Below are 14,901 nucleotides of genomic sequence, written 5' to 3' on the forward strand. Positions count from 1 at the left end.
CTAGGTCGCTTCCAAGACGATTCCTAGTTCATTTTTAAGTTGTCCCACACTTCCTGCTTCCTAAAATTTTGTAAGTGCCTTGTTTCCCGCCTCCGCTTCCTGCATCCCTTCCCGCTTCCGCTTCCTCGACTGACAACTCTGGTTTGTCCAAAAATAGAGAGACCCATACTACATTTTACTGGGTTTGGGTTTCTTTTTTAGAACCCAACTAGGTTCTGATTCAAGTACGAGTTCCAATATTCAAGGGTCATCAAATCGGGTATCTGATCCGATTATGTACATAGATTAGGTGTATTTCTATAAAAAAACATAAATGCTCCCAATGCCCTCAACCATTTGTTTCACATAGAATGCCAAGGCTCCTTTGGATGGCAACCATAGGAAGAAAAATGTATCTGTGCACTTTCTAAACCTGGATTCCAAGTCAACCTGATCCTACACCGTTCTGACCTGTTAATAGACCAATCTGGGTTTGGGTTTTTGACAAATCTACTTGGTTGGATATGGTTCTTTTATGTTTGAACCTATGACTTTGAATTTGAATCCGAACCCGATTGTTAGTTATGGGCAGATCAATGTCGACCTTGACGAGGCCATGATCTGACCCATTGACAGCACTAGTCGTTATCTAGTTTGACCAGAATAAAAAATTTACAGTTTAACTTGTAAAGAAAAGAAGAAAAAATGAAAGCCTACTTACACATAGTATGTAGACTCACCACATAAACTGAAATTCTGGCTATGCCCTTAGGCACAATCAACCTCTTAATTTCACACTTGTAATACCTTTATATATTCTTAGGATTTGGTAAACTCCCCACATATGATCCCAATTTCTTAACATTAAGTATGGTATTCTTGTGCATACCCCATTGCAATGGAAATATACCCTTAAAACTAAAATTGCTTACACTCACTGATTAGCCATCATGTCTTCCTCCCAACCAGTCAATAGAATCATTGTGCATCCTTTCTCACAGTGACGATCGTCATCAACTTATTGCCAGCCACCACTACTTCAAAAAACAAAAAATATCACTCATTTCCTCTTGGACGTTTGGGGAAAATATACCTAATCAAACAAACCAACCCTTAACTCTTTATTGATCCCTTTTTGAACCATATAACATAGGCTATTGGGTCACACAACCTCCTTTACTCAAGTATTCCAACAGAAGCATTGGCGGCAGGGAAATAAAAGAGGAAAACCATATGTTATTCATACCTTGGTCAAACTTTCAGATAGTTGGTTTAAAAACTTCCAAATCACCTTCTCATGGGTGCAAATAAATCCATCTGCAACCAGCTTCAAAAACTCCCAAGTCTCACCCATTGCTGACTCACCTGGAAGCTTTCCTTGAAGGAAAAAACTGATTTTCAGAGGTAAATCTTGGCTCCAATACCATATTATGCAGTTAGGTTCTACAATTTTAAGGTATTTCAAGAGAAAAAAACAAAAAAATAAGAGAAACTATGAACCCAAGAAGAACAAGAACAAGAACAAGAACAAGGAAGAGATGGGGCTAAAAGAACGAGTCATCCTTATCATTCCATCATGTAAGTATTTACATTAGCGCCCTCTTTTCATGTTGATAAACTTAATCCTGCATATGAAGTGAATAGCAAGACTATATAACTTTTGGGTGAGATGTCAAAAATACTCCCATAAGATGAGATAATAACAAAAATATCCTTGTGACTTTTTCAACAGTTTAATCAAAGGCCAGCCTATGCACATTTCATTTGTTTGAATATTCTATCTTCTTGTTGCGTTGTGATGTCAATTATAGCTTATGCTTTGTTTTTTATCCAGTCGAGAACTTATATTAGGCCATGCTGTTACTGTTTTATCCTTTTCACAGTTTTTTCCAACTTTCTTTCCCGAAGCTTTTAACATTGATCAATTAATTGACTCCAAATTTTTTATACCCGTCAAGTGTTGCCATCCTTTTCTGGAAATGTTCCTGTGGCATTGAAGATGATATTTCCTTCTGCAAATATAACGAGACTTGGTGATTGGTATGTGACATCTCTATTTTTTGGTACTTATCTTCTTTGTAGCATTTTCCTTTACCTAACATCTCTGAGGGCCAGTTTGTTTCATTCCCAAGGAAAGGAAAGACCTTTCATGGGAATGGGACAAATTTCTAAGAAATCCTGCCAGCTCAGCTTTCCCATGCGAAAACTTTCATAAGGGGTAGATCTGAAAGAATTTTCACATGAAAAGTGGTAGGTGGTGGGAAAAACTGGGCTCACTTGGGCCAGCATGGCACTTTTCTACCATGATGATTTGATGTTTATTTCACTCTAGATGAGAAATAAAAGGAAAGGAAAGAGATGCCAGCTCAGCATTTTCTCATGAAAATTGTATGAAACAAACAGGACCTAGAGTTTGTTTTGTTTTCGTGACTGACATAACGTACATACACACACACATGGGTTAATGTTTGCTACCCTCGTGGGTAAGGAATCCCCTAGTAAAAATGTAATACCCGTAAAAATTTACGATGGGTATTTTTATTCCTATTGGACCGGGATCCGTTACCCGGATCCAAAAAGGGAATATATGTATATAGGAGTGTTAAAATATATATGTATAATAACAATATTTAATAAATAAATAAATAAAATTATTTTTAAGAGAATACTATTAGTATAAAAATGAATGACTTGGGGTTGGATCCAAATGGATCCAACCTGTAGATCCAGAATCCGTTACGGATCCACATTCATCGTGGATCTGGGGGAGAGCTAATCCGGATCCACATAATGGTGGATCCGGCATAGCGGGTCACAGGGTTCGGACCCGGACCCGACGCGATTTTTTTTAAAGGGGCCGATTACAAGAATTGCAAGAGAGCCAAAGAAGGGGCGGGGGGGGGGGGGTTTACAGAAGGTAACCAACCCCACCCTTCTCGGAGAAAAGGGGGTGGAGTTCAGCGCGTTAAAGGGGGGCTGGAGGGAGGTCTCTCCTCTTTGTCTCCGTCACTCTCCTCTCTTCCTCACGCTCGGTCTCTCAATATTTCCCTCTCGGCCCGAGCTAGGCAGTGGCGACATCGACACCGGCTCCCTCACAGTGGAGCAATCGATGCTGGCGACCTCCCAACCGCGGCAACCACCTCCTCCAGTCGTCGGAAAAGGTAGGATCCGGTACCTTTTTCTGTAGGTATTGAATGAAGTCGGTGTGCGATTAGGGTTTGTCAAAGAGAGGGAACTGAGGGTTCGATTGAGTCTTGGCTGCCGGAAAACCAGTCGGCGAGTTTAGGGATTTCGGTAACTGCAACATTCAACGAATAAGAACCACCGAAGTATTTCTTGATCGGTGGGTCTTGGGTCGGCAGGTTGTGTTGGATGTCCAAGAAACCCTCGGATCGATCCTCTAATTTGGGGATTTTTCGATTCTTGGTGTCGGATTTGGGGATTTTCCTATTTTTGGATTCGATAAACTGAATGAGGAAGGGGGGGTTTCTGGAGATATGATTTTGTAAAACCCGAATTTTTTTTTTGTTACAAAATATTTTAAAATATGCAAATTGCGCCTAGATCCACATTTCGGATCTAGGACCCATAAAGGGGTATTTGTGCTTAAATAATTGCGTTATATTAAAATAGTATTAATATTAGTAATAAAATAGAAATATACATATATATATGTATGTATATATATATTAAGCGAACTTGAGGATCCACAGTTGGATCCACTTGGATCCAACTTGCGGATCCATATTGATGGGGTTTAAATTATATGAATAATGTTAATTTTAAATTAAAAAAAATAATTAATATTAATTATAAGATAAACAAAAGGAGAAACTTGTGGATCCATCTCATTGGGGCCGGGTTACGGGTCTCGGGTCCGGACCCGAGCCGCGCCCCTGTGTAAGCCCTTTTAAAGAAAGGGGCAACCCGATAAGGGTTGCCCGATAGGTTGTAACAGAATCAAGAAAGGGAGCAGGGGGTTACGCAGGGCGTAACCGACCCCTGCACCTCGGCAAAGAAGGCGGGCTTGGGGCCGATAAAGGGGGGAGTGGAGAGAGGGTTTTGCCCTCTCCACTCAGTCTCTCTCTTTCTTTCACTCCATCTCTCTCTCTCTATATATATATATATCGAGTTGGGTGTGCATCGGAGAGGAGGAGGTCGCCGGCGAGCTGCGGCAACCAACAACCACCACCGAAGGCCGCGGCTAACAGCAGCTTGATACTCCCACCACTGTAGCCTCCGATCGTCGGGAAACCCATCGAAAACAGGTACGGTGCTTCTTGGATTTCGGGTGAGGGATCGAACCTGAGTTCGATTTCGGGTAGTGACTTGAGAGGTGGGGTTCTTGGCTACCGGAAAACCCCAAATGGTAAGGTATTGGGTTTTTCGGTGGCTGCGACCCAGATTTGGTGTAACGCCCCGAAATTTAACCCAAATTTTTAGGGATTTTTTTTTCAAGCGGAAACAACTAATAATTCTCGGGTTAAGCATTTCAGAACGATACAGAAAGATAAAAGCAAACCACACCATTTATTTTCCATTTCAATAATAATAAAATCCAACATCAGAGTTTTCAAAACAAAAATCTCAATCTGAAAGAAAGCAGAACCGCCAGAGAACAAATAAATCAGGTCTTGGTTAGCGCCTCATCCCGCATCGCTCATAGAACTACTCTTCTCCTGAAAATGATAAAAATTATAGGAATTAGACTACCACGTCTAAGTAGAGAAACTGTATTCTTAATGCAGGTAAACCATGGACCTAGTATGTGATGTGAAATTTCAGCTTATTAGGAAGTACACAAAAAGACTATGTAAAAGCAGTAACAGACATATATTTAAGCAGGCAAACAGATGAGGCAGCAATTATAATTAAGCAATTAAAGTCTTTTGTGCGAAGACAACAATTAAGCAATTAAAGCATATTCTACAATAATAACAACAGTGATGCATAACATTCATTTAACAATTTATCCTATGAATCTGAGTATCTCATCTCTACACATTTCAGGACTTCATTTTATTACAAGCTCAGAACATGCTGGAAAAATATAAACATGTCTCTCTAGAACTCCACTCACTGTGATACCTAACGTGTTCTAATTGATGTTTATCTTTTCTTATCCCGCGGGTACACACGGGCCGAGGCAACCATCACAGAAGAGAATGTTCGGGGGTATATTATTCAACGGTGTTTTATTAGCCCGAACATTCTAACTGTGACTGAGATCCCAAGGGAGCGGCCAGTGACCGAGAGAACCTCCCAAAGGCCAAACTAAATCAGGATGCATCCCTACTTCTGCAGAAGTACATGGAACTACCGCCTAGGACACATTTGGTAGTCCGGGTCCCCCGACTCTGAGGACTGGGACCAACGAGTCGCTTTACGCTCGAAACCAAACACATGTCCCTAGAGTTTTGTACCACTTACCCTCTCCAAGGTAAGCCCGAATCTGAGTGGGTTAATCTTTTCTTTTAATTATTTTCCCGAAGTAAGGGGCATTTCCCCAACTTCTACTATCATAGCAGTAAAATTCCCAACCTTAGTCATTGTACCAAGGTGTATAGAACAGTCCCAATGCTTTGTCATATGGATTGCATAACCCACCCAAAGTGCTCTGGTGCCTTTAAACCAGTCAAGCACAAAAGTTATTATTTAATTTATTTGCCAATATACTTGAACCAGATCACGTACCTACATTAGGTACTTAACCAGTATCGCCCATTGGGCAAGGTGTTCCAAACGACACTAGTTATAGTTCATCCAATCCATTTTGTGTTATGTTCCAATATAATGGGTATAGTCCCTTCTAGATAATTGAGCATGGTACATATACACAACAACTAATGAAGTACTGTTGATACAACTCACACAGCCTAACTAGGGCCTATCAAGTCTGAACCCAACATGTGCAAGAATTAAGTCTTAACATTTTCCTCAAACAGGTGCAAAAAGTTTTAGAATAATTAAGGACACAATCTAGCCACAATGGTTGGACCTGTCAGCGGATTACCCATTATGTAACATCTGTTAGGAATATGAAAAGAAACGATTGTCGTTGTACACAACCATATAGTCAAGTTAATTTAACAAGGTAAGACCCGATTATGCCATGCAATCCAAGTATGAAACCATGTCTAACATATACATCAAAACTTTTCAGGAACTATGGACACTGTTAAAATTTCCAATTTTCATCAATGATGCTCAGTTCCATGTATAAAGCAATCCTGGTGTCAACTAGTGAAGATAGCAGTTATCTAAAGCTTAACCTTGACAGATTTTACTTTCAGGCATGGAGGGTCAACATAGACAGTCATAGTATGCATAGCAGAGACAATTCAGCAAAAGAAAATCACAACTATAACCATTAACACCCTAATAAACAGATGGATTTCTGAGCCACTAAATCGGGGAAATTACTGGAGCTACAACGCTAAAAAAAAATTAGATTCCTTATACTGATTTCAATTAAATAAGAATTAAAAAAAAAAAACCGAACCTTCAGGAAATCATCTAAATGGCCTAACTTATGAACGTGCATGTCTAGCAATCTGAAGAATAGATGCAACTTAACAAAAGAAACATATCTAACAGAGCAAATCGGCTAATCCCCCATTTTGTCTGAGAATAATGAGCTTTTCAAAAACAATTAAGGCAGTGAATTCCATGTAAGCACGAGCCCAATGCATATACCCCTATCAGACAATTCAAACACCCCTTTTTTTTTTTTTAAATAGACATCCGACCCCTCCCCATGCTCGGATTTTTGTAACTGCCGAAACTACCAACCCACAGATTTGGGGTTTCCGGCAACTGGTAACCCAAGAGGACTCTAGGTCGATCGAGTTAGGGTTTCCTCAGCAACCCACCTCAACATGACCGAACACAGTCAATACCTAAAGAAAAAATTTCACAAATCCTACAAAAACCAAAAACACCCCTCATACGAAAAATCCGAAACCCCCAAATCGTGGATTTGGGGTTTTCGGTTTGGGGTTGACAGACGACCCCAAATTGGGGATCCCCCCCCCCACAAGTCGATTGATTTGGGTTTTGGACAACCCACACCCCACCAACCCATGATTGACCTGAAAAAGGTTACAGACCCTACCATTTTCCGGCGAAGGAGTTGCGGCAGCCACGCGAGAGGAGGTCGGTCGGCGTCTCCCGGCAAATGTTGCGTGCTGTAGGCAGGAGCTCGGAGGCGATTCGAACGAGAGAGAGAGAGAGAGAGAGAGAGAGAGAGAGAGAGAGAGAGAGAGAGAGAGAGAGAGAGAGAGAGAGAGAGAGAGATGGAAGAGTTCGGGGTCCCCCCTTTTGAAGGTGGGTGACCTTCCAAAAAGGAAGGAAGCCCGGCGGCTTCGGCTCCCCCCCTCCCCCAATCTCAAAATTTTTGTTAGGGTTCAAAAGAACCCTAACCTGCGGCTTATCGGGGAAGAGGGTTCCCCCCCCCCCCCTTTTCCGATTTTATCGGGCGGCCCTCCTATCGGCCCCCCCCCCCCCTCTTTATCCCTCCCTGTAATAAAAGTTTATTACAGGGAGTGGGTCGGGTCCGGGTCTGACCCCCGACCCGCGATGCTGGACCCAATTGGATTTGGGTCCGGGTCGCTTAAACAGCAGTGGACCCAAGGGTTGGATCCACTTGGGTCCGAACCGTGGATTTAAAAAAAAATCTAAATTCTTAGATATTTATTTGTATAATATTACTGAAATACTCTAATATGCACATTTTTTTTTGGATCCAATAACGGATCCCAGGCCCAAATCCACAAAATTCTTAAGTTTTAGTGTAAAATTTGTGGTTCTTACATTTGGGGTTTCTGTCAACCCTAAACCTGTCAACCCTAAACCTAAAACCCCAAATCTATGATTTGGGGGTTTCAGATTTTTCCTGATGAGTGGTTCGAACACGTGTGTGTGTGTGGGGGGTTACCGTGAGTAGCAAAACAAAAATTTTGTTTTGGGGGTTTTATTTTGTTATTTCGGCTGAATGGTTGTTGGAAATCCACCGTGAGGGGGGGGATTTGGGGTTTCGGATGTCACGAAGGAGGAATTTGGGGATGATTGACGAAAACCCCAATTCAGCCCATTTGGGTTTTCTTGATTGGGAATCGTGGTATATGCTTATGATGAAAAAAAAGGGTGAAGGGCTTAGTGACTGATATTCGCCCCTTTTGACGTTCTCGTCGTATCCCTGCTGAGTATTTTGATCTTTGATGTTTAGCAAGAGCATGTTGTTCCCTGACGAATACAGTCAAACCGAAATTTTTGATTTTAAGTCTGTTTCTATAACCGCATGAAATTTTCTGTATTTCTGTTGGGAATCTTGATTTTTGATTCCCATTTACTTTTACTGCTTTCATTTGGGGGTAGTGTATTCTTGGAATAATTGTATGACCTTGGATTTGGATTGGATTCGTGTTAGGGATGCACATCAAGAACGTAGATATATATTACTTGTTTTCTTCTTGTGGCCTGTCTGGAATCCACTGTTATACCGTGACATGCTGACTATGCACACAGTTTCATTAAGTGGCACATACTTGCTCTTGTGTGCAGCTTAAACCCGTAACTGTAGGATACAATATGGGATTCTTGAATCATAACTTGAGTTGCCAGTTATATCTAATAGTGTTCAATATAACCTGCTTAAGAAGAAAGGACGTGAAATCTGAAATCCAATACATGACTTCCAGATGAGGTTTGCTTTTGTTGTTTCCCTTTTTGGGCATTGTATCCTTGAATAGGAGTCCAGGTAGTCATTTAAATTGCTGCGTATTGGTTTAACAAGAGTTGTGTGATTACATGTTGACTGATATGAATCAGTTTGTACCAGTCCTGAAACTGGTCCGGATTTAATGGATTTTATTTGTGTATGATCAAAATACTGATCTAAACAAAGGAAAATTTTGGAACCTAGTATATGGCAAAGCTGACACTTTTGCCCGGTAATTTGGTAAATGTTGTTTTGGCAATTCATGATACTGAAGGTGCAATCATGAATGTGAGCATCACTCTGTTATTGATTTTCTTTTTGGGCACGAATGCTTGGTTTATTATGTGAAATGGTACATGAACACTCACACACTTAAAGAAACCATGGATTGGTTAATACCCGTATGTGATGTAGGTAACACACACATTGGAAATGCATATGAATGAGTAATGACATGCATATATTTGGGTTTATGATTTCATAAGTGCACATGCTTTTGGCACTTTGGCTTAGTGTTATAAATAAAACACTACTTTTGTTTTGAGATGTGATGTCTCGTTGGCCTAAATGGACCATCATCGGCCTGGAGAGTCGTGGGTTTGGTTTTCTTTTATTTATGTTTTTAAATGCATCACTTAAACCACATAAGATGGTTTGACACATTACTACACTGTTCTAGTGGTTTATACGGGCTGGAGTCCCGAATGGGTCCTCGCAAGGGAGGATGCGGGTTTTCACTTTACTTTTGCATATGGTGTTGGAAATTTAAAGAATAAACTTTAATAAAAATATAATGAATAAGAACAGTGTAATATACATTCTGGGATATCTCATCTGGAGTATGAGGATCTCAGAAATCCGGTCTTGGGGAGACTGTGAGGATACAAAAACTCCGTGTGCTGTAATCTGGTCCCCTGAACCCGATATTGAGGTTCTTTCTCCTGACCACGGTTTTAGGGAGAGTCCGCCACTTTACCCGAGAGTGGTGTGTTTGACACAACTGTTGTTATGGTACCAAGGAAGCGGCACTTGTGGGCGTGGGGTGTCCCTTGTGTCCCCGACATTAGATGTGGAAGTCTAATGTTCCGAAGGTGATTCGGTCGAGGGCTAAGTTGGAACCCAGTAATAAAATACAGATTGTGTGTTAAGCTACCCTGAGAACCTACTTGACCTCGGGGTTTGTACCCGTTTGGTGTATCCGCGGGAAACGGTAATTAAAAAGAGGAACTTAAAGTTGTGTGCATCTAATAGGGCATGCATATGGAAAGATGAAACTTAAATGAAAGATAACAGAATAAATCATGCATTGCACATAATCATGCATTTTCCTGTTATGCATTATATCATGCATGTTTGAATCATTGTTCATATCATGACATGATTTGGTGGTAGCATATGATTTACTTCTTGAAATCATGCTGCAAGGTTTGGCTATTTAGTTCCTGATATATGGTACTGTTTTACTATTCTTGACTGGTGAGCATATGCAATTGTTGGTAGTCATGGATATTTGAATGTTGCAAACTTTATATTTGCACTCACTCAAATCACTGCATGAAATCTTATCCATGTTCTTTGTCTCACCTGGTTTCTTTAGAAGTAGCTGTGCTCAAAATTTCGGTTCTGACATCCTACTTTGTTGGTTTTTCACAGGACATGGTGAACAGTGAGGCTGGACTGACTACTGTGGATGGATGAGAGTCATACTTGGGCTTGTCAGCTTCAGTAGAGGACATAGTGGCTCTTTCTTTTGTCTTAGTTCTTCTCGCTTCTTTTCAGTTGTCACTTTATTTTCAGTTGAATAAAATCTTGTCTTTAAAATTTACTCTTACTCATAAATAAAAGAATTGGTTTGGTTCTTATGGATGATGGTTGCAACTTCGTTTGTGGTGGTTGGGCTATCCAATGAAAATTTGAACTGTGAGGACCCCAGATCTCTGGGAAGGTTTCTGCAACTCTTAGAAAAAAAATATTCGCATTTTTAAAGGGTATGGATTGGGGTCGTTAAAGATTTACTGGGAGATCTTGGTTCATAGATGATATGGTTGGGAATTTAGTTGTTATAGAAATCTTTATGTTTCAGATCTTCACGTTAAAGTGAGTTAAAATCTTGATTTGGTTTCTTGTTTTAATTTCTGTGACATTCAGTTTATCCGATTAAATTCTGTTAGGTGGCTATATAAACCCTGTGTTGTGATACACATATGGAAGAAAAAAATTAAGGGGCTATATTGTAGCTGTATATGTCAAATGATGTCCATTCTATTGGTGTAATTCTATTAGCTGTATGTTGATCATACTTGTTTCTTGATCAGATTAGTTTTTCTTGATCAAACCCTGTTTCTTGATGAACTGCATGGGCAAATTCCACATCTGATTTTAATCTTTAAGCAAATCTGTATATATTTTATTGCTTATCTAATCTCATGTGAGAATCAAAAGGATACATTATTAAGCCTACCTTCTTGATTGACGAGTTGTGTGGATGCGGAATGTTTGACACTGTAACCGACACCTTTAAAACTATACATGATGATTTTGAATCTTTTATTATTTTTGGATTAGCCAGAGATGGCGATTTCATGTTAACACGAAAGAGTATCCTTAAGATCAGTGTTATTTTTCTTACATACCCTATTAGCAGTTAATTCTAATAGTGGACATTAGCTGTATGTAAGAGATTATTTCAGTTCATGAATGACCTGAGTATTGGCACATTTGGAGCTGTTATCAGATCTTATCTTATTTTGGTTGTGACTGATTATTGAATCTAGCTGAAGAAGTAACATGTTATCTGTTTTCTTTAAAATTAGTTCGAGTAGATACTGCACTCTTATGCATAAAATGTTATATTTATTTTAAGTTCCATCGAGGTGTGTTTCTGAACTGATTATGTGTTTAACTGCATTCTATATTGGACAGTTGTCAGCAAAAAGATAGTTTACCACAAATTTCGCGATAGCCTAATTGCTATTTAGCTGAAAATAAATCGGTTATAACAAAATCTTGAGTTATATGATACTTTTGTTAACAAGAGCAGCTGGGTCATATTTATCGGATAGATAACTATGATGGGTACTCATGTTTAGTATATGAGGAGCAATGAACATAACATATGACAAGAAAATTTTGGGACTTAGTTGGATGTTTAGCTAGGAGGATAGCGGGTTCGGGATTGGTAAGCCTGATCATCGTCCCTAGCATGTGCTAAAGCTTACATTTCTGCCCGGTGAATAAGTGAAATGTTATCTTAGCATTTCATTGTACTGATTGTGCAATCGTGAAGGTGATCATGGTTCAGTTATTAGCATTTTTTTCTTTGAGCATGTATGCTTGATGTGTATGTGAAATTTTACATGTACAATCCCACACTCAAAAGGGATATGCATTGGTTAATACCTGTATGTGATGTAGGTGACACACATAGTGAAGATGCATATGATTAAGATGACATGCTTATGATTGTATTAGGGTTGCATGAGTGCACATGCATTTGGCACATGTTAGCATGCTTTATAGTTTGTAACATGTGAGGTATTTGATGTCTAATAATATGTCATGACAAAGTTGTTTTGATATAGGTGCATACATGATATGAATGTGTGCAGCCCTGAAGTTTCAATTGCTGAATCTGGGTTATGTTCATGTGTGTGAATGTTAACACATGAAAAGGTTTCGTGTGCTTATATTGATGGGACATGTTTATTTATCGTGCATTTATGGATTTGTTTTGAGTACATGTGCATACATGAAATCAATATGTGTTTAGCATATAAAATAAGGTATAAATGTCCTTATGTGCTTATGGATGAATGCATGTGTGCTAAGTGATTACATAAAAGCACTTACACATGGATGATGAACACATGCATATGACTGTGGAAACTCATGCACATTGTTAAAATGGTATGAATGAATATGCATTTGGAATCATGTTGGTATTATTGCATACATTGTAAGTTATGATTTTTGCATACGATGCATCGATGGTTTAAATGAATCATCACAGACCTGTAGAGCCTTAAGCTTGGGTTTGCTTTTTCTTTAATTGTCTAAATGCATCGCAAAAATCATACTTTATATTATTGTTCTATATTGCACTGTTCGATGTGTTTCCACGGGTTGGAGTCTCGTGATGGTTCTCGTTGATGCGAGCTTTTGCCTTGTTTTTGCATATGGAACTACAAAACTCAATAATTGGCTCTTAATAAAAAGATAATAAATAAGAACAGTGTAATATACGTTCTGGGATATTTCATATGGAGTAGGAAAATCTTAGAGATCCGGTCTTGGGGAGACTGTGAGGATAAAAAAACTCCGTGTGTTGAAAAATTGTCCCCTGAACCCGATATTGAGGTTCTTTCTCCTGGCCATGATTTTAGGGAGAGTCCGCCACTTTACTCGGGAGTGGTGTGTTGGTCACAGCTGTGAGTTTGTTTTGATACCAAGGAAGTGACACTTGTGGGCGTGAGGTGTTTCTTGTGTCCCCGGTATTAGATGTGGAGGTCTAATGTTCCGAAGGTGATTCGGTCGAGGGCTAAGTTGAAACCCATTAATAAAATACAAATTGTGTGTTAAGCTACCCTGAGAACCTACTTGACCTCGTGGTTTGTACCCATTTGGTGTATCCACGGACAATGATAATTAAAAAGAGAAACTTAAAGTTGTATGCATTTAATAGGGCATGCATATGCAAAGAGAAACTTAATGAAAGATAATAAGAAGATTCATGCATTACACATAAGTCATGCATTTTCCTGCTATGCATTAGAACATGCATATGTTATCTGTTTCCTTAATTGTTATATGTTTGGTGGATGCGTGATGTTTAACTTTCAATGTATGTTAAATGTCTTGTTGTACTAAAATTGTGCATTATGGTATGGTTTAATGTTTCTTTATGCATAATGGATGTACCTTGTGGTATGAATGCGTACATGAATTATGAATTGTCATAATTGCATTTCTCCGAATAGTTGTGTGGATTCGTATTGTGGTTGTGGGATATATAAATGCTGCTATTAATGTTACCTGCCAGTTAGCTTATGATAAATTATTGACTGTCGTAGCATAGACCTTTGTTTATTTTTGGTATATACTGAACATCATACTTGACACCCATATCACATATTGGGTTTATGATATACTACATTAAAAGTTACAAATTTCCCACTTAGGCAGTTGTAGTCTAATTCTTATAAATTTCAGGTGAAAAATTGGAGTTAGGAGCGGCTGCAAGATGAGGCTTCGATCGAGATTTTGGATTTACTATTCCAAGGGTAGGGTGAGGACTTTGATTTAAATTTTCATTGATATTGAAATGAAAATAATGTTTTGGTCTTGCTCCATCTGTAATGTTCTGGAATGCTTAGCCCTAAGGTATGATTGGTTTCCGCTGTATTGAAAAAAAAATCCTCAAAATTTGGGTTAAGATTTCGGGGCGTTACAAAAAAACTGTAATATTTTTAATTCTTTTTGTTAATTTGTATGTATATGTATACATATACATATGTATATGTATTTATACACTCAAGTTTGCATAAGAATATGTATATATACTATATATGTAATACATATATTCCTTTTCTTGTCAATATAAAAAATTTATTATAATTTCCTTTTTATTTTTTTGTGTTTTCTGTTGGGTTTGACCAACTTTGACTAGCTCTTAGGACTAGTCTAACGGCTATTCTTTGAGCTCTCTCTTGTATATAAAAGGGGATCTCCCCATTGTGAACTCAATGCATTTCATATGTATTTCATGAGTGATGGTTCCCCTTAAATACTTTTCACGAATGTGGTGATAGTGTAATACCCGTGATTTTTATCAGATAAATAAACTTGAGATTTAGATCCTTAACCTGGTATAAGGATATTTTTAGCATCGTATTTATTTATTTGTATTTGGATCTCGGGTATCCTGTTTGGATCTTCAATGTTGGATCACTAATATCCGGTTCAGAACTTAGATATTTCATTCGGATCTTAGATATCGATTCGCGAACATCAAAATGGATTTTTAATAATTGTTTGGCCAAATGGATCGGATCTCTGGTATTGGATCCTCAATATCATGATCATATTTGATATTGGATCCAAAACGAATGGGGTGGATCCACGAAGTTTAAATCAGACTTTTTATGAAGAATTTTCTATATCGGATCCTCAATATCCAGGTTAGAATTGATATTGGATCTTGGAAG

General features: G+C 38.8%; 1 protein-coding gene across 3 annotated transcripts in view; it reads left to right on the plus strand.

Moving 5' to 3' along the window:
• Positions 1-14,901, plus strand: part of CYL1 (alpha-N-acetylglucosaminidase family / NAGLU family) — a 256,762-nt gene that overhangs the window by 83,889 nt on the left and 157,972 nt on the right. For all 3 annotated transcript variants that reach the window (XM_089988290.1, XM_089988292.1, XM_089988291.1), the window contains exon 7: positions 1,938-2,019. In XM_089988290.1, the coding sequence (XP_089844416.1) occupies positions 1,938-2,019 (82 nt within the window). The remainder of the gene's footprint in view (positions 1-1,937; positions 2,020-14,901) is intronic.

The sequence above is a fragment of the Nuphar pumila genome, chromosome 15, assembly GCF_984573655.1.
Source record: "Nuphar pumila chromosome 15, dmNupPumi1.hap1.1, whole genome shotgun sequence".
Lineage (NCBI taxonomy): Eukaryota > Viridiplantae > Streptophyta > Magnoliopsida > Nymphaeales > Nymphaeaceae > Nuphar > Nuphar pumila.